The sequence below is a fragment of the Callithrix jacchus genome, chromosome 12, assembly GCF_049354715.1.
Source record: "Callithrix jacchus isolate 240 chromosome 12, calJac240_pri, whole genome shotgun sequence".
NCBI classification, from domain to species: Eukaryota; Metazoa; Chordata; class Mammalia; order Primates; family Cebidae; genus Callithrix; species Callithrix jacchus.
In genome coordinates, this window is record NC_133513.1 from 92,361,691 (window position 1) to 92,386,344 (window position 24,654).

The 24,654-nt window shown below is 42.6% G+C and overlaps 1 protein-coding gene across 1 annotated transcript; it reads right to left on the minus strand.

Moving 5' to 3' along the window:
* Positions 1 to 750: 750 nt before the first annotated feature.
* GOT1 (glutamic-oxaloacetic transaminase 1) lies at positions 751 to 24,594 on the minus strand. Its single transcript, XM_002756511.6, has 9 exons — positions 24,418 to 24,594; positions 14,967 to 15,148; positions 10,237 to 10,360; positions 9,650 to 9,762; positions 9,264 to 9,368; positions 7,286 to 7,436; positions 7,031 to 7,196; positions 6,154 to 6,296; positions 751 to 1,557 (listed from the first exon to the last, which is right to left on the minus strand). The coding sequence occupies exons 1-9, from the start codon at positions 24,533 to 24,535 to the stop codon at positions 1,418 to 1,420; spliced, it is 1,242 nt and encodes a 413-aa protein (XP_002756557.3). The 5' UTR covers positions 24,536 to 24,594; the 3' UTR covers positions 751 to 1,417.
* Between the last annotated feature and the right edge of the window lie 60 nt (positions 24,595 to 24,654).

Genomic DNA, 24,654 nt, shown 5'->3' on the forward strand with positions numbered 1-24,654 from the left:
AAGATCAAATTCTGGTTCAATATAGATGAACTTTTACCATGAGTTAAAGATAAATGAACCTCTTTTTTTAATTAAGAGGCTCCACCAGCAGAATGGGATGCCTCACCAAGCATTTAAAGAACCCATCACCACCACCACACCATCAGTTTAAATTGATGAGTCAGAGACAATATGGGAGAGACTATTTCACTGGGGGAGAGGCAGGACTTGATGACTTCTAAGACTACAGCCATCCTTCAGGACTGTAGGATTTTGTAACAACCCAAACAAGTCCTAGAAAGCGGCAGATCCTATTAAAATCACAAGAACTAAATATTAAAAACTCCAAATAATAGACAACTTGTTTTAGGTAACATCCAGCCTCATTAAATTCTACAAAACAGCCGCTTGGAACAGCCCTTGGACTCTGGAAATTGTGATCTATGTTGATCTGGTTCTAACTGCTTCAATAATCCAGGAGGGACTTTGACCGCAGGGGACGGGCTGGTGTTTCAGAACCACCCTGAGTGATGTCATCCCTTCTCACAAGTCCGAGAAGTCCAGTTTTTTAAGTAACATATGAAGAAGTGGCTGGCTTCCAAGTAACAAGCCCGCAAAATGGCCACGGAATTATGATATGGTGAGTTCACTGAAGGAAGCTACATTGTAATTACATTGTAGTTTTTCCTTCAGCCCCTAGTAAAACCATCTAAACCATTCATTTTAAAGTGTGGATCACAACCCTTAGTGGTCACAAAATCAACTCCATGGGTCTTGATCAGCATTTTTATTTTATTTTTTTAGATGAAGTAGAACACAATAGAATGGATTCAAAAATATCAGACTGCACTACACACAGCACAAGTAAATACTGTTTGGTGAAACTTCTGTTTCTGTTAAATATGTGTGTGTCTGTGCATGTCATGATTAAATATCTTTCTTTCCACAGTCACCCTAAAGAGCCAAAGCACAGGACTAGGGACACAACCATGCAGAAAGAGCAGGGAGACAGACACTCTGGGTTGAGATGATGAGTTTAATGCCACAGCCAACACCCACATCTGTACTTTGGCTCCTTCAGACGACTTGATCTTTGGGACCAGACTTTGTACAAACACCACGTAGAAGCATGTGACCACACGCAACACTACAGCTTCTTAGCGAGGGGGACAAGATACCTATGTCTCATGATCAAAGTACTCTTTTATTCTTAAATAAAGAATTTGCTTTGACCTCCAAAGGCTCTAATCCCAGCATCCAAATTCGTCTCAAGGGATGTTCACTTCACGTGGGGCCGGTTTAAACAGAGGCTGCCTTACCAGAACAGCCTTTCAGTCCTGCCGGAGTCTCTGATCTGTGATATGTACATGTAGGCTTGTGCAGGCGGGAACACACATGACAGAGAACTACTTTGGTGTACTGGACGGGTAGTTTTTCTTCACTGGATTTTGGTAACTGCTTCATGGATGGAGGTGGCCACGTAATCTAGATTTTTGGTGGTTAAGCCACACATGTTGATTCGACCACTTGGCAGCAGGTAGATGTGCTTTTCATTGACCAGATACTCAACCTGCTTGGCTGTGGAAAACCAAAAGAAGACAATCAGAGCAAGGGGATCCTTAAAGCAGTAGAGGTTGAGCAATTACATGACAATTTCAGCTTTCATTCTTTACCCTTAACAGAAAGAAGCAAAACAAAAGGTGCTATTTTGTCCAACTGGACAAGCAGAAAAATATACTCACTAGATTCTGGAAAGTACTCTTATTAGTTCACCTTCGAATCCCCAGAAAATTCAATATAGCTACTACTGATGGGAATTTTAATCTGAGATTACCTTATACATTACATCCACCAGGACACCCCTATCAATAAAAACAACCATCAGATGTAAGACCCCTCCAGCAATATAAAACGCTGGCTCTGAAAGGCTCTTTAGTTCTTCCTTAACATGGACTTGCACTGAGCACCTGTGGCAGCTTCCCTTTTTTTCATTTTTACAATACATTGGACAAGGCTCCATGCCTGAGGTACCTGATCAGTGGGGCCTTGTCCATGTAGCTGAGAAACAACACAGACCTCTCCAACCTGGCACCATCAGACTGCTGTTCATTTCTCAACTCTCTCTCAGATATAGTACGGTTTTTCCATGCTTGCAGAAATGCATCACATATGAGTAAGAAGAGACCACCTGTACTTCCTTTATACAAAATAGTCTCTAGAGCAGTTGTGCTTTTTGGCAAACCCATTTACAGACTTTTAGTGAATCTGGCTCACGCTTGTGATCCCAGCACTTTGGGAGGTCGAGGTGGGCGGATCACCTGAGGTCAGAAGTTCAAGACCAGCCTGGCCAACATGGCAAGACCCAGTCTCTACTAAAAATACAAAAATTAGCCAGGAGTGGTGGTGTGCACCTATGGTCCCAGCTACTCTCTGGAGGCTGAGGCAAGAGAATTGCTTGAAACTCGACAGGAGGAAGTTGCAGTGAGCCGAGATCACACCACTACACTCCAGCCTGGGTGACAGAATGAGACTCTATCTCAAACAAACAAAAAAAAGAATTTTAGTGAATTTTTGCCCAAGTAATCAGTACCTTTAAGATACCACCAGCTTGAGGAAATGGAATAATAATCATAAAATCATCAAAATCAGAGGAGCAAACACTATGTACCAGGCAGTGCTCTAAGCACTGCATCTTAGTTCATCCTGATAACTTTTATCATGCCTGTTTTACAGATAGGCCTTAGAGATGTTAAATGGCCTTCCAAGGACACACAGCTGGTCAGTGGTGGATGTGGGATTTTAAGGCAGGATTTTAAGTCCAGGCTGTACACCATAACGCTATACTGCCTCTCTACAGAAGTGAAAAATCTGGACTCTGGACTCAGTGCTGCCTACATGCTCTTTGAAGGAAACCAAAATAGTTCACCCCAAAATATTCTTGGACATATTTTGAGATGGCCGTTCAGAGGCCCCACATACAGAAGTAGCCCTGCAAAACTGTTTTTTGTGGGAGAGATTTGTATTTGTAGAGAAAATCTGCATGGCTGTAGCTAGGCTTTCTCTGAGGCCCTCCCTTGTCCAGATCTAGGGGAGATTAACTGAGAGTCTGATGCCTTTAAAGGTCTAAAAGGAACAGACCTTTACCAGCTATTTTCTGTGAGGGCTGCTACCTGTGACTTATCTACACAACATAACAAGACCACCTTTGCTAGCCAGGTCTGCTCTTCTCTGCCTGCCATAACCTGTTTCGCCAAGCTCCAAGCTCCCATTTTTCTGTAACCCCAAGATGGTATAAAAGCATCAATTATCTGGCCATTTATTTGAGTTCCACTTTATAAGACATCTCTGCAGGTTAATAAATTTGCATGCTGGCCAGGCACACTGGCTCATGCCTATAATCCAAGTACTTAGGGAAGTCGATGAGGGAGGACTGCATGATAAGGAGACCTTGTCTCTACACAAAAATCTTAAAAATTAGCCGGGCGTGATGACACATGCCTGTGGTCCCAGGTACTAGAAAGGCTGAGGTGAGTGGATTGCTTGGGCCTAGGAGGTCAAGCCTACAGTGAGCCATGATCATGCTACTGCACTCCAGCCTGGGCAACAAAGTGAGACTGTCTCAAAAATAAATAAATAAATTTGTATGCCTTTTCTCCTATTAATCTGCTTTTGTTAGTTCATTTCCAACGAACTTTCAGAGAGCAAAGGAGAAGTTTTCCTTTGACCCCTTCAAACAAAGCAACGAATGAATGAACAAATAAAGCAAGCTTCAGAAGTGGTTTACCTGTGTGAATTGCTTACCTGAGGGGACAGAGCCTCAAGCCAACACAGCCCTGGGTGCACCATTGTTTCTAAAAGCCTATGCCCTGAGGCAGTGATTAAAGGGCTCCTATCCCGGTTTTGTTTTAATAAAAATTAGGCCTTTCTACTTTTTGGAAGGAGGGAAGTGTCACAGTTTGAAAAGCTAGTAGAAGTTATGGACTCTTTCCCTAGGGTAAGGCCAAAATACAAATATACAATTTTTAAAACATAATTTCAGGGGCTTCACAGTTCTCCTAAAGTACATCCAGGGACTCCAGGTTAAAAGCCCCATTCTGACAAAGAAAAGAAACAAAGGAAAAACTGTAATGTAGAATTGTAGAAACTAGGTGGCAGGTATATGGGGGTTCACTGTACAATTCCTCCAACTTTTCTGTATGTTTAAAATTTTTCCAGCCAGGTGTGGTGGCTCACACCTGTAATCCTAGCACCTTGGGAGACTGAGGTGGGCGGATCACTTAAGCTCAGGAGTTTGAGACCAGCCTGAGCATGGCGAAACCCCATTTCTACAAAAATTTAGCCGGGCATGGTGGTTCATGCCTGTGGTCCCAGCCACTCAGAGGCTGACCTTCCACCTGAACGATCACCTGAGCCCAGGGGGCGAGGTTGCAGTAACCCCAGACTGCACCACTGCACTCCACTTTGGGTGATAGAGCAAGATCCTATCTCAAAAAAAATAAAATAAAAAAAGGCCAGGTGTGGTGGCTCACGCTTATAATCCCAGCACTTTGGGAGGCTAAGGCAGGTGGATCACTTGAGGTCAGGAGTCCAGGACCAGCCTGGCCAACATGTCAAAATCCTGTCTCTGCTAAAAAATACAAAAATTAGCCAGGTGTGGTGGCTCATGCCTGTAGCCCCCAACTACTTGAGAGGCTGAGGCAGGAGAAACGCTTGTACCCAGGAGGCAGAGGTTGCAGTGAGCCAAGATTGTGCCACTGCACTCCAGCCTGAGCAATAGAGCAAGACTCTGTCTCAAAAAGAAAAAAAAAGCTGGGAGGAAAACAAAACTCCTGTTTTTAATAAGAGCAAATGATGTCAAGTGCTAAAAATACAACTTTTATGTTATAAGCACAGTTCTATTCTCATTTTTCCAATTCATAATATTAATAAAACTAATTTTCTCCTGTGGATAATGGGAAGATATGGATATTTTATGGGGAGACATTCCCATATTGTGAGCTTTTAGAATATTACTACTAAAGACTATTAATATTTCTGTTACACCTTATATTTTCATAATGGTGAGTGAACTAATTCTCCATTCCACAGTCATGAGGACACCTACAGCTAACTGAGCTATTTCTTTACTTTTGTAGGTAGCCTCATTTTACTCCAAAGTATTTTCAAGGGACCACAACACAATCTCTATTAACTCTCATTTATTTTTATTTCCTTTGGCTTTTTCTGAACCCACTTCACACTGGCACTGTGATGGCCCTAGTTCAATACCTCCCCAAGGCCTCTGATGTTCTACCTACAAACCAACCCAGCCATATATCCCCCTCCCCAGAGTCACTGGGACACAAAGGTGAGTGGCCACATCTGCACTGAGGGAATTACAGTAAGTAATTCCTGTAGAATGACATTCCAAAGAAATGACTCCTGTATACCCAGCTACTCGGGAGGCTGAGGCAGGAGAATCACCTGAATCCAGGAGGCGGAGGTTTCAGTGAGTCGAGATCGCACCACTGCACTCCAGCCTGAGCAACAGAGCGAGACTCCACCTCAAAAATTTTTTTAAAAATTTAAAAAAAGAAGAAATGATTCTTCTGTCATCAGATGGGATGTAGATGGCAGATATGCCCTACTGACAACTGACGAAGATCATGCCTGACTGCCTACCAGATTTTCAATCAGCTTTTAATTCCAACCACCAATCTAGGTTCTTGTTTATGAAATGCAGAGATAACTTTGTAACCTCTTTTTGAGGATAATACCTAGAAATAGGAAAGATCTGTTAAGAAATCAGATCTCTGAATAATCATACATATTTATATTCAGGATTAAGGCAAAGCCAAAATATACCTGAGCATTTATAGAACTTTTCATAAATTAAGGTTCCCAGCTACCAAGCCTATTACCTCCTAGCTGGCTCTGAGCCACTTCCCAGCTCACAAAAATGGGAATATCTTGGCTGTGGGTCAGCAGGGCAGACCACAACAATACTCTTCTGAGACCCAAAGAGTTTATGAGTTGGTGAGACACCCTAAGAATACCTAACCTGTCCTGGTCCAAAGCAATGGCTACCCAGTTAGGCAAAGGCCATGAAGGTGAGCTCAAGGCCAGCAACCAAAAGGAATGTTGTGTGTCTACATGCACACATGCGTTGGAAGTCGGGGGGCGGGGGGCACTTACGGTTCAACCCGGTGAAGCTGAACATGCCAATTTGCTCAGTGATGTGGTTCCAGGTCCCAGGGGTTTTGAGGGCTTCTAGTCGTGCTCTGAGTTCAGCTCTCATGGTCAGAATCCGGTCAGCCATTATCTTCACATTACCTGTCCTAAAGCATGGACAGCAACGTAAATACCAATCCAGACATGACAGATAGTACCCGAAAATACATAGGTTTAAAAAACATAATGTAAACTACAGCTGACAATGGGATCACAACCTGACTATTACAGTGTGTTGATGTCTGGATGAGTGGATGAACATACCAGAGACTTAGAAGGAAAAGACTGTATTACTAGTGGAGTGGAGTGCTAGTCTTGGGTATACTGGCTATAATACACTCATGTTTCAACTCAGGTTTTACCAAGGTGCTGATACAGATATTAATAGGGTAATATGTTGTATCAGGTCTTATTAAATAGAGATTGCAGATTTAGCAATTATATAAAAATAACTCCGTTCTAAAATAAGATAAAATGTATGTAAATTACGGATAAAAACCAAGAGCTCTCAAACTGTTAAACTGCCTTGACATTGGATATTCTATTCTGTTGGGAATACCTTTCTAGGTTTTCCAACTTTATGGGGAGGAAGGCTGGGTGGAGGGGAAATGGGGGAAAACTACCATTCACCGAGTGCTCCCTCCTCTGTTCCCAGTGTTGTGTTATGCACATGTGAGGTAGGTATCAACCCCTGTTTTACAAATATCTGAGAGTCAAAGAGGTTAAAGTAATTTTATCCTGCTTCTGCCAAAATGAAAGGAAGAGACCCAGTTAAATGTACTGGGACAATTACTGTTCTGTACTCCCCAATCCCCGGCCCACCAGGCTGGGAGCCTCTTACCATTCCTTAAAGAGCTCAGGGTTAGAAAGGGTACAGGCTACGATTCGTGCTCCCTGGGCAGGGGGATTGGACCAAGTAACCCGCACAATCTTCTCCATCTGGGAAAGGACTCGCAGGATGCTCTCAGGTTCTTTTCCAACCACAGTCAGATTCCCAACTCGCTCATCTAAAGAGAGGGACCAGAATCAGCTGTGGCTGCGGAAGCAGGGAGTGATGTGGGGAGGTGGGGCTGTAACTCCTCGGGAGAGCACTCACTGTAGAGCCCGAAGTTCTTGGAGAAGGACTGGGCACAGAAGAGCTCGAAGCCTTCAGACACAAAATAGCGAATGGCCCAGGCATCTCTCTCTAGGTTTCCAGATGCGAAGCCCTGATAGGCTGAGTCAAAGAAGGGGAACAGAAACCGGTGCTGCGAGGAAGGAAAGTGAGTCAGGGCAGGAAGTCCTTCTGGCACCAACCTCAGACACCGGCCTTACTTCCCCAGCTGATGCCTGGGGGGAATTTCGAACACTGTCCATTTCTCCTATTTCTTGACTATATACACCCAAACACTACTTTACATCCGTTTCTCTCTACAACCAACAACCTTTTCTGTAAACTTTACTTTTTAAAAGTACATTGTCCTAGAGTGTCCTGATTCAGCTTTGCTAACGGGGTTTACTTTTGACGCAAGGAGGCAATGTTCTATGCTGGTGGATTCTCCTCCTTGAATTCCTGGTGTGAGAACCTTAGTCAAGCGTAGGATTGGTAACCCCAGGGCTCCTCACAACCTCGGGGCTATTCCATTAGGTACTCAAGAGGAAGGGAACAGAGAGTAGCCTCTATTCTTGTCACTCATCTCCTCAAAGAGCTCTCCACAGGAAACCTGCTTCTACTGCTGGGCTCTCTCTGAGTGGACACCACTTCCCTCCACAGAACTGTCCAAGCCTTTGGTTGTACATTGATTCCCATCTCTTGGGTCTATCTTGACTGGATGGGATTGGGGGGTATCTGGACTCCTACCTCTGCAGCTTATCACCCACATCCTGGCATGCCCCAAGTCCTATCAGTCTGTCTCTTCAGAGCCCCCAAATTCTTTTGCATCTCCTTGTCCCCAATGCCACCTACTTCCTCCAGGTCATCACTATCAACTCCTACCTGGACTATGGCAACAGCCTCCTAACCACTCCCACAGCCAGTCTAGTCTTGCCTCTCTCTGATCTATTCCCTGCTATGATATCAGGGTAACCTTAAGACCATGCATATCCGATCATGCCACTCCAAAATCCAAGATTTCAGTGGCTTTCCACTGCCCTGAGAATAAAGTCCAAGCCTCAGCGCAGGACCCGCCCCTATTCACTCTAGCCTCATCACTCACACACTCCCCATGATCTCTGCCTGGGGCTTCTGACTATGCCCTGCCCCCTGTAGAGCACATCCCTTCCCTGCCAACAATACTTTAACTCCTTCCCATCCTACAGGACTCAACATGGATACCACTTCTTCCAGGAAGGCTCCTGCCACCCCCTCCACCAGCCCCCACATGTACCCTGCCCAAAGTCTGGGCTATGTAGCCCCATATAACACCGTCAACACAGCTATCTCGCAGTATTGCAGCTGCCTTAGTATTAGTCCATCTCCCCAAACAGCCTGTCTCTGAGGGTAGGGACTGCATCTGCTCTGTTCACCACTATATTCCCATAGTGCCTCATTAATGAAGAATATGCACACTTTCAGCTAGGAATTCCCATCTAGAAAGTTATGCCAAATAAATGATAAAAAGAAGTTTTGTTACATAATTGTTCATCAAATCAAGCAATCTGAAGTAAACCTAAATATTCATCAGTTGATTTATCCAATCCCTAAGATGACAGATCCATGAAAAGAATATAATATAGCTACAAAAAATGATGTTGCAAAATATTCAATGACATGTATATAAAGAAGTACAAATGAAAAATAAATTGTGTTACAAAAACAGTAAAGACAAAATGATTTCATCTTTGTAAAACATAAAACATATACACAAAACTGACATGTACACACACACACACACATGAAGTCTGATATTTTATCTACCAAAACATTAACACTGTCTTTCTTTAGGTAATAAACTTTCCAGTTAATATTTATTTTCTTCTTTGGATTTTTCTCCATTTTCCAAATTCCTCAGCAAACAACAAACAGGTATTGCTTCTGAATATATTAAATAAGAATACACACTATTTTTTAAGAGATACTCTGAAGGGGCAGTTACCTTCATGACAGACGCAATCTGCTTCCACTGCTCCGGAGTTGGGTCGGTCCCAGTTGGGTTGTGTGCACAGGCATGGAGGACAAAGATGGAGAATTCAGGAGCATTCTGAGGAGAAGGAAGCTATGTCAGCTCTGACACTGATGGGAATATTGGGAGACACAGTCAGCAGCAGACTGGTCAGTGATGGACAACACAGGGCAACCATATTCACATCACTCTTTCATGTCATGTCTCCTTTGTGCCCTTTCTCTTACATGGTATGTCAGAAACCACCATCTGGTGTGGGGAAGGTGTCTCAGACTCTCACTTAGCAACTGGTCCAAAGACTTTGCCTGCTGTTCCTAACACCATGCAATTCTCTTTCCTTTTTCCTCTAAAGCACCCACCTCCAGATCATTCAGGAAGCCCTGGAGGTCCAGTCCTCTCTTCTCTGCATCCCAGTAGCGATAGGCCCGAATGTCTTTAAAACCAGCAGCAGAAAATACACCATTGTGATTCTCTGCAAGCAAAGGAGTAGAAAGTTAAAACACTTTTACAAACACTAGGAGGCACAAGTGGAAAGGAAGCAAGTCAGCTTTCAGGGCCCTCCCAGGCCCAAGGTCATTGGGCATCATCAAGGCTGAGGGTTAAGATGTAGAATGATTGTAACCAAGAACAAATTCAACCAGTCACATTAATGCCAGACTTGTATCCTGCTACAATGATACTTCCTGAATCAACATTCTATGCCTCCTCTGGGGAATTTCAACATAGCCTTGGCAGATACAAGTCTACCGAAACTCTTCAGAAAGAATATACTTAATTTGATGATTAGCAGGTCTCTCATGCATTGCCATACACACTGTTCAAGCAAGCCATTCCCAAAGGCCAATTGTTCCAGGGCTTGATTACATTTTCTGCGTAACCAGGGACAGTCATAAGGATAATTCTGTCTGGTTTCTGTTTTTCCTCTCACTTCAGCAAAAAGACTCACCCCAGGTTGGTGAGGACACATAGACGGGTGTGTCCTTGTTGTTTGTTCCATTGTACCACCGCGCTAAGAACTCAGCTCCAATCCGAAGCGCACCTGTTCCCCCCAAACACTGCACGCCACCTACCTGAAAGAGAAGAAATAGGGTCACAGGCTGATAATGGTAAGGCCAGATAATATTTGCAAAAATAGGTAATAATGAACACTTACTTTGTGTGTGCTCTGTGCTAAGCCCTTTAATTGTATTATCTCATCAAAACCTTAAAGCAACTACATGAAAAAGGTACTATGCTTTGCCCATGACTACAACTGAGGAAACCAAGACTGAGAGAGGTGAAGAACCTTGCTGAAAGTTACCAGCTACTGAGCCGGAGCACTGGTCTTCAAACCAGGAGGTCTGACACTAGAGGGAGCTTCCCTTCTGAACAAAGACATAGAGGACACAATGAGGCCACATTAGTGCGTGTGTGTGTGCGCGCGTGTGTGTGCGCACACATGCCTTAAAAGGCAAACCCATCTCTTCAGCACCCATCTTAAGATCAAACTTTCCCTCTAGCATAAGTCTCTAAAACAGTGTTCCTAACTTGTCACTGACATCAACCTGTGCTACTCATCTCTAGAATTCAGGCTTATTCATCCTTAGAAGTAGGATCTAACAAAACAGAGATGATGCACCAATACTACCTTCCTTCCTCTCCTTGGCTTCCTCTCATTTTTTTTGTTGTTGTTGTTGAGATGGAGTCTCGCTCTGTTGCCCAGGCTGGAGTGCAGTGGTGGGCAACCTCCACCTCCCAGGTTCAAGCGATTCTGCAAAAAATTAGCCAGGCATGGTGGTACACACCTGTAATCCCAGCTATTCAGGAGGCTGAGGCATGAGAATTATTTGAACCTGGGAGGTGGAGGTTGCAGTGAGCTGAGATCTCACCACTGCCCTCCAGCCTGAGCAATAGAGTAAAACTCTGTCTCAAATAAATGAATAAATACAAGGAGGGACACACACCAATCTCCTAACAGTGGCAACCTCTGGGGAAGGATCCAAGGATGTAGAAATAGTGGTCGAAAGGGACTTTGGCCTAATCTATAAGTTGTTTTTTTAAAAATAAAATGAATGTATTCATGTATTAGTCATACAATTTTACAAAATTTAAAACACCTATTTAGATGTCTGGGATTTACTATAAAATAATCCGGCTTTGACAGAGGGCAGGGAGGCTGGGAGTGGGTAGAGGGAAATATACAGGATTGACCATATACAGATAATTGTTGAAGCTAGGTGATGGATATATAGGGATTCATTCTTCATACTGTTTTCTCTACTTTCACATAGATTTGAAATGTTCTATAATAAGAAGGTTTTAAAACTCCTTAGAGAAGAAAAGCTTCCTAAATCTTTTTAAGAACCTAACATAACATTGATGCTAAAAGACAACAAAAGGGAAAAAAGCAGAATGAGAGACTAGCTCATTCAAGTATCTTGGTATCTAAGCCACTCGCGAGTGCCAATACTTCCTAAAGATGTTTACTAATTTCCCAAGTAAACATTAATGAACAGTATTAATCCAGCAGTACATTAAAATTACCACCTTGATTGAGAGTCATTCCAAGAATGGATTATAAAAGATATAAAATTTGTCAAGCTGCTAGATAGAGAAAACCCAAATGATTGTCACAACTAATAAGAAAAGCTTAGCTATTCCTGAGATAAATACTTAGTAAAACAGGAAACAATGGATACTTCCTGAAAACGACTGAAAAAATTCATTTAACCCATAGTCTGCTTAAAAACAATGAATCGGCCAGGTGCGGTGGCTCATGCCTGTAATCCCAGCAATTTGGGAGGCCGAGGCGGGCAGATCACAAGGTCAGGAGATGGAGACCATCCTGGCCAACATGGTGAAACCCCATCTCTACTAAAATACAAAATAATTAGCCAGGTGTGGTGGCATACGTCTGTAGTCTCAGCTGCTCAGGAGTCTGAGGCAGGAGAATCGCCTGAACCCCAGCGGTGGAGGATGCCATGAGCGAGATTGTTCCACGGTACTACAGCCTGGGCGACAGAGCAAGACTCCATCTCACAAAAAAAAAAATAGCAGAAATCCCATTTAAGCCAGGAACAAGGCAATGATACCAATTATTGCCACTATTATTCACCAATGTTCTATTTGTATAGATGGGGTGAGCATCTGTTGAAAGAATACTATCTGAAATGTGAAACATAAGCAAAGTTGACATTCAAGGAGATGCACAACTAAACACAGCTGCACATTACAGAGAGAAGCAAAGGCAGTGCACTGGGGTAAAAATGGTCAGTGTATGTCAGATTTGGTGTGCTAACTTCTCTGTTCTTTACAGTGACCGTCGCTGAGCACCTATACCTTGCTATTACTTTAAGTTTTGCCCCGACATGTGGTCTACCTGAATTCTTTATGCAGACTGCTACCAAGATGATACAACACAAATGTGCATTTGTTTTTTATGGATTTGTTCTCCAGCTAAGTTGAATGTCAATTTCATACATGACTTCACATTTCAGATACCTAAGCCACTCTTGAGTTCTAATACTTCCTAAGCAAATGAGCAAGACTTCCCTTGAACGTGGTTTTAACTTCTGGAAACATGGCAGATGCATACGGATACCAGTGGAAACATTCCCAGGCATAATTTTTTATTTCCTGTGCTAACTTTTAACTCTACCCTTTCTCTCCCACTACAGAAAGCAAATTCATTCTAACCATATGCCTTCAGTTCCTTGAGGCAAATCATAGTCTCTCATTCCAATCCAGACAAAACCTTAATCAAATTCATTACTTGCCTAATCATGGATCTGAGTCCCAAGACCTTCACCAGGGCCTTCTCTGCTTTTTAGTACATGTACAAACGTACGTGTGGGCAACCTTCATTGTACTCTGCCATTCTGATTATCAGGGCATCTGGGTAACATGATATACAAAAGAAAAACCTACCAGACACAGCATGTGGCGAATAAGTCAGATGACTCCAAGATTCGGTCCCCTCAATGCATGAACTGCAGGCTACAACACAACACTGACCAGGGAAAACAATAAGGGCCGCTGATTTAAACTGCACCATTCCCAACTGGACTAGTGCAAATACCTGAGCTCTTCCCTTTCCCACCCACCCAATCAGGCTTATCTTCTTCAAACAACACTTTTATTAGGAAACTCCGCTGCTCAAACCTTCAGTTGGCTTCTGCCCTGGCTGCCAGAATCAGCCTGCCTAACCTGTCCAACATGTTCCCAGCTCTAATCAGGTAGGTCTCTTTACAACCTAGACATGCTTAGCTCTTACCTCTGTCCCTGGACTCCTACCACTCAAGATGGGTGGGGCGTGGTGGCTCAAGCCTGTAATCCCAGCACTTTGGGAGGCCGAGGCGGGCAGATCACAAGGCCAAGAGATCGAGACCAACCTGGTCAACGTGGTGAAACCCCGTCTCTACTAAAAATACAAAAAATTAGCTGGCGTGGTGGCACGTGCCTGTAATCCCAGCTACTCAGGAGGCTGAGGCAGGAGAATTGCCTGAACCCAGGAGGCAGAGGTTGTGGTGAGCCGAGATCATGCCATTGCACTCCAGCAGCCTGGGTAACAAGAGCGAAACTCCATCTCAAAAAAAAAAGATGGATATGCTTCCTCTTGCCCCTCTTCCATATTTTGCAATTCTCAAACCTGGCTATACTTTGGAAACACCTGGGGAGCATTTAAAAAAATATGCCCATGGGGGAGAAGAAAGGGGGTGATAGAGAGGGGAAAAAGGTGGTGCCCTCCAAATTCTGACTTAACTGACCTGGCATGGGGTTCACGGGGTCCAGTCACATACTGTTTTTAAAAACTCCTCAAGTAATACTAAGATATATAGCCAGAGTTAAGAACCAGTGTCCTGGCCTCATTCACACATTCTCTCAGGTTCAGCTCAAGTGCCATCTCCAGCCCTCAGAGGTATCCCTCCCCTCCGAATTCCTACAACACTGAGAATCTGTTCCATACCACTTCCTGCCACATACAGCCTATCTCGCTGTGACTACTTCCAAATGTGTTCTTCCTTCACATGTCTCTAGTTACACTAGAATATATACCAGGAAGCACTTAAATGATAGATGCTGAGATCAACAGTAGAAGTATTAAAGAATATTAGAACTGGCAGGGACTTCAGACAGCATCTACTAGTGGCTTCTGTACCCTTGGGGGCCTCAGACACCTTCTGAAAACCTTATAAAAAGCTATGCACCTTCTCCCCAGAAATAAGCACACACAAAATTCTGCATATAATTTCAGGGGACTCAGAGGCCCCTTAAGCAACTCCCTATCCAAGTGCTCCTTATGGGATCATAGGCTCGCACTATGTGGTCTTTCTCTAACATGTCTATGTGAGGCCAGAGGGCTAAATGACTTGCCAATGATCAAAAGTAGTGGCAGAGTTGGATCTAGAACCCTGGTCTTTTTATCATTCCATTAAATTCTCTCTACTTGGCATCGCCATTGATGGCTTTAAATGCAGTAGCTAAAATCTGATGATCTACTGAGCAAAATGGAACAAGGAAAGAGGCCATACTGGGTGCATGGCCACATTATCTGCACTATCAGGTTCCTGAACTCGCACTACTGAAACCCTTATTCGTTGGCAGTTCAATAGACATAACACTTTAAACAAACTGTATTCTCAACCTCTTTTTACCTTCCATTGCTAAAGAGAAAATACATCCTCACCCAAAACTTACCCGCTTCTCCTTGAAAGCTGGACTGTCATCCCCAAGGGCAAGACGAGAAGCACAGCTCCGGAACTCAGGCAGGCCCAGGATTGGCAGATACTCGTGGTTTAGGCTATTGTCATTAGCAATCTTCTGCTCTACTTTCCTCACTACTGGCAAAACCCAGGGCTGGCATTCTTCTGTGCGATACGCTGAAGAATGGAAAAGAGTTAAACATAGAGAAGGCTCAGGCTGTGTCCAAGCAAAGAGTCTGTAACTGTGAACTGGGAGAATCCTACCACCTTCCAGTCAAAACAGAATAGTAAAGGAAATTTGAGAAAAGTTTGTTCACTTATTGAGTACCTAATTTGAGCCAAGCACTGGGCTAGGTGCTGGGCAAACAGAAAGACAGATGTGGTCCCCATCCTTGTGGAACTTACAGCTCTTAACTATGTAGCCTCCAAAAAGGAGAATGCTGAAATAAAACTGGGACATCACAGAGCCTGGTCACATGAGAGAGCACATAGAAAAGCACTCTGCAAAGTGAAAAGCATCTCGCAAATGTCATGTCAATATTGCTAGTGCACTGAGGGCTGGTCTCTAGGCCATTGGCCCAGCAGTCTTCTTCCTTCTGCATCTCCCCAGGAGACTTCCAGAAAAAGCCTAGGTGCTACTTCCACATGAACTTGGCACCTTAAACACAAACATGGAAAAGGAGTGGAAGGAGGCCTATCACTCCTCTTATCCTAGAAGAGCAGAAATAAGATGAATAGTAAGCAAATGCCCTGCGACTGAAGATTTCAACTATTGGTGATGCAATCACCCAATCACCCACTTAAAACACATCTTTATCCTCTCTCTGTATTTTGACCCCAGCCCCAGCGTTTACCCTTCTAACTTCATCCCACTTCATCTGCCTTACCCTTTCATTGATCTAAATTGATCTATTTCACAATATTTAATCTTGCTCTACAGTAAACCTCTGAGCATTCTGTCTTCCCCTATAAGTATTTTTAGGTCATTCTGAGTTATCCATCACCAATTTTTTTTCCCTACACTATTCTACGATTATGTTCAGATTAGAGCTTTACAGGGCAGCTGCTTTAGCCTTGTACCCATGCCAATAATCTCTCCAAGTAGGATTCCTGGCAGGGGTCATTTGTCTTTCTTCTTGAATGTTTAGATCCTCAATAATCCTATACACAAGTGATTTTGAAATGGAAACAGAATTTTAGAATGATTCTGATTTTTATTTTCTTGATTTCTGCCCAACATCACTCCCTGACTTTAAAATAAAAAAATCACATTTTAGGGGTGGTTGTTATCGTTACTGAACAACACATTGATTGTGGAAAATTGGGAAAAGCCAAGAAGGTTAAAAAAAAAACAAAATCAACATTATAATTAATGTGTGATTATGTTTTGAAATGTGAGAAGGACATGAGATTTGGGTGTGAGGCCAGGGGTGGAATGATAGGGTTTGGCTCTGTGTCCCCACCCAAATTTCATGTTGATGGACCATGGGGGGGATTTCTCCCTTGCTGTTCTTGTGACGGTGAGTGAATTCTCACTACATCTGGTGGTTTAAAAGTGTGTAGCACCTCCCCCTTTGCTCTCTCTTCTCATTCACCATGTAAAGATGCTTGCTTCCCCTTCGCCCCCTTCCATAATTTTAAGTTTCCTGCAGCCTTCCCAACTGTGTTTCTTATACAGCCTGTGGAACCATGAGTTCATGAAACCTCTTTTCTTTATAAATTACCCAGTCTCAGGTAGTTCTTTATAGCAGTGTAAGAACACAACATAATATGCAATCCCAGTACTCAGAGACAAGCAGTATGAAAATTTTGGTGTACAACCTTCTAAGCTTTATTTTCGATAGGCATATTCTTTTATAAAATATGGATCATACTGTATATAGAATTTCAACATGCTTTTTTCCATTTAAATATATATTGTGAATTTATCATCATCATTAACTATTCTTCTAGTAGGTGACATGTTTGCCTGTCCCTATACCATTCTTATCCTCTATCTACCTAGTTCCCAAATCCCTCTCTCCATAAATAACAACTGTTAGATTCTTACATATCCTTCCAGCATTTCCCTATGCCTACACAAGCAAATACAGCTTCTTACATATGCCCTTTTACACAAAAGGTAGCATAAAACGTACCATACACTGTTTTGTGTTCCTTGCTTTTTCCACTTGAAGATCATTTTACATTTGTGCATAGAGAGTCTTTGTTGTTTTTTACAGCTGCTTAACTGATGAATGTACCATATTTTACTTTGCCAGTCTCCTGTTGATGGATATTTGAGTTGTTTACAATCTTTGGCTATTAAAACAATACTTCAGTGAGCAACCCTGTATATACATCACCTCACATGTATGCAAATATATCTGTAAGATGCCAGGTAGAAAACAAAAGAGTGGGCTAACAAGTATGTGTTTTTGTAGTTTTGACAAATATTTCCAAATTGAATTGATATAGGAATTATATCAATTTACATTTCCACCAGCACTGTATAAGAGTGTTTGTTTCCACACAGCCTTACCCGCTGAGTGGATTTTTGCCAATATGATAATATATCAAGTAGTTTTAATTTGCATTTCTCTTATTATGAAGGCAACTGGGTATTCTTCATACATATGAGCCATTTACAACATCATTTTAGTCGTTAGATTTTTCTTTTTATATATAATTTATTAACTGCGTTGTTTTAAATTATTTGCTATTATAAACATTGCAATAAATGCTTATATTATGCATATTCATGAGTGTTTTCTTAGGAAAAATATCTAAATGTTAATTTATTAGGTCGCAGGATATACAGCAAATAAAAGATTTTATAAGATCATTTTGAATCTTTTGTCTGTCTTCTATCAGCTAACTCTACCCTCCAGTGAAGTGTCATCTGCAAATCTGAGAAACATTTCAAGCTAGTAACAGAAATGTGGACAGCTACAGACTGACAGAGCCACGAACCAAATGCCTCTGGGTAGGCGAATCAAACAATACTCTCATACCACTCATAGTCTACCCTCTGGCTCTGGTGAATCTAACTCACAGTATTTTTTTCTTTTTTTTTGAGACAGGGTCTCACTCTGTTGCCCAGGCTAGAGTGCAGTGGCATGAACACAGCTCACTGCAGCTTCAACGTCCCAGGCTCATGCAATCCTTTTGCCTCAGCTTCCCATGTAGCTGAGTCATTCACCCCCATGACAAGCTAATAAATATATATATATTTTATAGAGACAGGGCCTCACTTTGTTGCCTAGGCTGGTCTCAAACTCCTGGGCTGAAGCAATCCTCCAGCCTCAGACTTCCAAAGTGCTGGGATTACGGGTATGAGCCACCACGCCTGGCCAAACTGACAATACTCTCCATGCCATTCATAGTATACTCCTTAGTCCACCAAACTTCTCAACAAGTTCAAAAAGTCTCCTTTGCCCACTGGGGTTTGGTCTGGTTTTTCTAAAGATGTACCAAAATAACTACTTTCAAGAGTTGTCCCAAAAGCGCATCAAACTATCTATGATCACAATGCTACCATTGGTCAAAATATTCTTGAAACCTCTTTTGCAATTGTTTTTAGAGGCAACATCTCTTTATTTTGAATATCCTCAGTAGCACCAAATCTTTGTCTTTCTAAAGTCAATTTGTTTTTCAGAAACAGTATTTGCATCATCTCCATTGAAGAGAGTGAGTGAATAAACTGAGTAAAACTCATGGAGAACAATTATTTTTAAAAATGGTCTCTTGTGTGGGTCCTACATGCTTCCACAGTCAATCGAAAAGAGGCTTCCAGAAATCTTTGAACGAGAAAAGCATGTATCAACTACCTACAAAGGATACTATTTAGATGTAGAAAAACTTGGATGCTTATAGAAAAACCAGTTCTGTTATGTTTCAGTTTTGTGTTTGGGTGTTATATCTATTCTATAATATTATTACGCTATGTATTTATATTTAAGATAATATGTCTTCATAAATAATGTGTTATAAATAAATTAAAATATGAAAGAGAAAGGAAAGACTGAAATACTGCTGTTCTTACCATTACTAAATACTCTATGAAACTCTAAAAAAATCCTATACTACTACTTGGGTTGGGGATGACAGGAGAGGCATTGTGCCTATAATATGACTAAAAAAAGACTGTCCAATTTACAACTCCCCTTCTTTCTCCACTGCCCAGTTTATCTTAGGTTGAGTTCCAGATTTGTTCCCAATGCCTCTCCTAACTGACCTAATAAAGCAGAGCCAGATTCCTCTTGGGTGACTGGAGCAGTGAGGTCATGCATTATCAACAACCACTATTCCTGCTCTCCCTAAGAATTTTTATGCCTGTTTGTTGGACCCTTGAGTTTCTCATTCATTCTTTCCATCACTCACTCATGAAACAAGTACTTACCAAGCCTTACCAGGAGGCAGGCACTGGCTAGTAGAAACTACGGAGATTGATAAAATAAGATCCCATCTGCCCTCCAAGAAACGTAAAAAATAGATAGAGCCTTTAATTCTACTTTGAGGTGTCAGGGAAGATTTTACAGAGAATGAAGTATGAAAGATGAATAAGAGTTTAAAAGGCAAACAAGAGAAGAAGGACATGCCAGAGGGCATATCTGTGCAAGGCCCAAGAGGCCTGGGGAGCATGATGTCTTTGAGAATCTGCATTTTCTTTTCTTTTTTTTTTTTTTTAAGACGGAGTTTCGCTCTTGTTACCCAGGCTGGAGTGCAATGGCGCTATCTGGGCTCACCGCAACCTCTGCCTCCTGGGTTCAGGCAATTCTCCTGCCTCAGCCTCCTCAGTAGCTGGGATTATAGGCACGTGCCACCATGCCCAGCTAATTTTTTGTATTTTTAGTAGAGACGGGGTTTCACTATGTTGACCAGGATGGTCTCGATCTCTTGACCTTGTGATCCACCCGTCTCGGCCTCCCAAAGTGCTGGAATTACAGGCGTGAGCCACCATGTCAGAGAATCTGCATTTTCAGGGCTCTGATGGGGAATTCCTTAAGGATTAGCAGGAAGTGGCTAAAAGAATCCTGGAGTCTCTTCTAAGGAACTTCAGTTTCAATGGGTAACCACTGAAAGCATTTAAGCAACAGAGTGACATGAACAGCTGTACATTTTAACAGGATCATCTGAGTGACAGCACAGAAAATAAACTGGAGAGAAGGACAAAGGCAGTAGTTAAGAAGGGTGAGTTACTACAAGTAGAAGCATTAGAAGGCTACTGCAATATTCCAGGAGGGAAATAATGAAGCCTTGAATTCAGGCAATGGCAGCAAGGATAAAGAAAAGGAGTGCCACTGGAAATAGATTTGAGGTAGAAAAGACAGAACCTATTGACCACATAGACAGGGGATTGGGGAAACGGTTGCTGATGACTCCAAGGTCTCCCTCAAGTCTGGATAACGAGTGGGTGGTGGTGGTGGGGTCAACCAAGATCTAGAACACAAGGGAAATGAAAAGAAAAGATCAAGGGGAAGGTGGAAACGATGAGTTGTGCTTTGAACATGCTAAATTTGAGGGAGTTGGAGGATGTGTCCACTACAGGCCTGGCATTCAGACATAGGGTCTGGGAAATAAAGACACTGACAGAACCTGAGGCCATAGTAATAACAACAAGTATTTACTAAATAATTTGGACATACAAGGTACTACGCTAAATACATTTCTTTACTCTCATTTAATTTGTATAACCCACAAAATAGACATTGTGATGTCTATTTTAAGGATCTGACCACTGTGGCCAGAAAAGTCCAATCATTTGCCCAAGATCACAAAGATAACAAGAGCTAGACTTGTCAACTTTAAAGTTCACGGATCCATGTGCTTTTTTAAAAGCAAGAGATGTCTAGAGAAAGCCTGAATTAAGCAGCCCCTGGGACTGCCTTTTTATCAGCATGCTTCCCAGCTCCATGCGGCACTGCTCTTCTTCCTGGGTATAAGCCCTTCTAGGGGAGTCACAAACAGTCTACAGGTGGGCCCCACAGTCTTGCTTTGCAGAAGAAAAGGAAGAAAGAACACAGAAATTTAAATGGTCAAACCATCACCCTCATCTTCCTCCTAAGATCTCCACTTCCCTCACCCTTCCCCACTTAAGAGCCTACCTAGGATACTGGGGAGGCGGCCAGGAGTACTCAGAAACACCTGATAAAGCCTATCTTTCCAACTATTTTATTTGAAGATGCTAGGAAACCACGTTGAAAACAACAACAAATATTAAAGCTAACAGAGTTTATCTGGGCCAAAAGAAAACTAGGCTCACATGAATAAATGGACTGAAGTCTTTGAAGAAACTTCCGGCTACAGGTTGCATCAGGTTGGATCCATCTCCCATGTCCTTAAAGCCACTTCAGTCTGAAGCTTTGAGAAGCACTAAAATATTCAACTTAGAAAGCATTGTGCTTAGCAGCGGAAAATGTGATACTCTCCCCTGTTTACCTATAAGGAAATTATTTAAATCATCACAGCAAGAAGAAAACCTCCGGGGAAACTAGCTGCAAGTAGGAACTATCTGCAATTACAGTTGCAGTTTATTCTAAACATGTCCAAAATCACCAGAACATTAACTAGATAACCTCCATTAGGATTTTTCTTAACTTGAGGGAAAAAGTATCTTCCCTAAGGTCAGTGATTAACTACATTTTCTTCACAAAGGGTATATTTGGGGATGTGTATAAATCAGGCTGGGACATATAACAGCTAGAAGGAGATCTTTTATTCTACTCTATTTAGACCCTTATCCAAATACCTGCTATCCACAAAAAGATGGGTCACAGTGATGATCAAATATAACATTTATATATAACACTTTTCATTGACATATCACATTTCACAAATAATTATTCATTTAACCCTCAGACAACTGATGAGGCAGTAAAATTATTATTCCACATTATAGTCAGAGAATGTGCTAGTGAATTGTGGAGTAGACTTTTAGTAGAGTAGAATCTTAAGAGCAGAATTTGAGAGAGAGGTCTTGGCTCCTCATTTAACAGACTGAGCCCCAGGGATGTTAAATAACCCTTCCAAGTTCACATCGCTGGACCACAGTGCTGGGCCTGTACCCAGGTCTCTTGGCTCTTCCCACTACAGTGTACTGGCTGTCCCTGGACCACCTGAAGGTACCTGAAACAGAGGCATGGACAAGACCCTGGGGCCTGAGAGACCTGGCCTGGATTGCCAGCTCTACCACCTAGTGTCAAATGACCTAGGGCAAACTGCTTCATCTCTTCAGTCTTCAGCTCCCTTGCCTCTGAACAATAATAGTAATAAACCCCCCTCCAGAGTTGTGAGCATTAAATGAGATTACATGTATAAACCATTTGCTCATGGTAAGGAACTGATGTTCCTGGAAAACAGAAAAAGGCAACATCACAGCTGAGGTAATAACTATAATCCCCAGTCCATAGCTTCTGGCCTCTGCTGTCAGGGTGCTTTTTCTCTGCATGAGCAGTTTATTTATAACCCAGTGTCATAAATTAGTTCATTTTGCAGTTCTTGAGCTTCAAATTTTTATTCAACATCTTTTATGAGAATGACTCCAAGAAATGCCAAAACAACAACACTAATAGCTAACACTTACATAAATCCTACTTATGTGCCAGACACAGCTCTAAACACTTCAAATGTACTTAATCCTCACAGAAACTCTGTAAGATAGTGCAAAGGTAATTGAGTTAATTAAATCTGACATTTTTTTGTGTTTTTTTTTTTCTTTTTTTCTTGAGACTGAGTCTCACTCTGTCACCCAGGATGGAGTACAATGACGGGATTTTGGCTCACTGCAACCACCGCCTCCCAGGTTCAAGCAGTTCTCCTGCCTCAGCCTCCCGAGTAGCTGGGACTACAGGTGTGCACCACCATGCCTGGCTAATTTTTGTATTTTTAGTAAAGATGGGGTTTCACCATGTAAGCCAGGCTGGTCTCAAACTCCTGACTTCAGGTGATGCACCCACCATGGCCTCCTAAAGTGCTGGGATTACAGGTTTGAGCCACCATGCCCAGCCAAATCTGATGTTTTAAAATAATGTATTTAGATTGACAGTGATACTAGTTCTTTGTATATATCTGGCTGCAAAGAAATACTTGGAAGTTTTGGACTGGATTTAAATTAAGAGACCAAATGGTGTCCATTCAAATTCAATTTGAGGCAATCTTTCAATATTTCTAACTCTGCTGCCTGCTAAAAACATCCTTTTCCCTCAGTGGGTCAAACTATGTAGTACTGATTGATTTTAAGAGCTTTATTATGAAAAATGTCAAATCTTTACAAAAGCTGAGAATAATATAACATATGCCCATATACCCATCACCCAGCTTCAACAACTTACCAGCTTCAACAAACCATCACTTTTTAATAGATTTTTCCTTATCCTTCCCCATACTCCTTAGTGGAGACCTTTTTCTTTTTTCTTAACAAATGCTATGCACTGACAAAACATTATCTATGAGAAACCTGATACTGAATGTCCTTCATGTCACACTCTGCTACAAAATGATTCCATCTTCTCTTTCCACAATTTCTAGACCTTTTATTCTAAGTCTGTTCCCCAGCATAAGACTTGATCTTTCATGTCTCTGGCTGATCTTTGAACGTGGCAGTATCCAAATGCAGAAAGTGTCTATGGGGCTTCAAACATCCAAATGACACTGAGAGGAATAATAAATTCATCAGAGAGGGTTGGGGTGAAAGAAATTTAAGAGGCACTCCAATACAAATCTCATTCTTATCAGAAGGGGAAACTGAGGCACATGCTCTGAGCTGTACAAGGTCCAGATGGGAATCACTTCAATCAAGAAATGAAGACAGGATGTGTGGAAAGTAAGCTTCTACTATCCGTATTTCTCTCCACTCCTTTCCACCATCTCTACCCTTTCCTACCACATCTGTGAGGGCCAGAACCATCTTCCCAGACCCGCCCGCGCCCACACGCCGGGGGCAGCATTAACCTGTCTCAAAGCATTGTGTAACACCAGCAGATTTTTTAATCCTTAAGGGCAAAATCAAGCCTCAGTCTCCTCCGACCAAAGCTTAATAAGGTACCTGATTGATACTCTGTGGTCACTCAAATATTTACCGACCCAGAACAGAACTTCCTTTCCCAGCAACCAGAACCCTAAACCTATCCGCCTTCTTATTTTTCTCCCTTTCTCTACAAGCTCCGGCAGCCCCATTTATATAGTATAAAGAACACAGAATGGGAAATCAGAAAGACTGAGTTTGTGTCTTGGCTGCTACCCTGGTTTGTGCGGCCTTGGACACATCTCCTCTTTCCAGGGACTCCACACCCACATCTATAAAATGGGTAGGTTTTAGGAAGCCTTTGTGGATCCTCCCTCCTCTCCTGCACCGCCCTCTCTAGGCAGCGCCACGCTGGCCTCAGCTTCTCCCCCAGTCTCCACGACCCTCGTAGGGTCCGCTCCACTTCCCGAGCTCCTCACACTCCAGGGCACTGCGTCCTTACCTCCCACTCCCAGGTTGACCTTGCGGGGGTCCGGATCCTCCCGGAAGTCGGCAGTGAGCTTGAAGACCAGGACAGGCTGGGCCTGCGGAACCTCGGCAAAGACTGATGGAGACGCCATATCGAGAGAGCAGAAATCGAGAGGTTTCACCGCGCACCCAAAGCTGCCAGGTCAGGTCTGGCCTCTGCGACTGGAGGAGACTCTCACCTTCACCTAGCCGGCGGGGGCGGGCCCGCGGC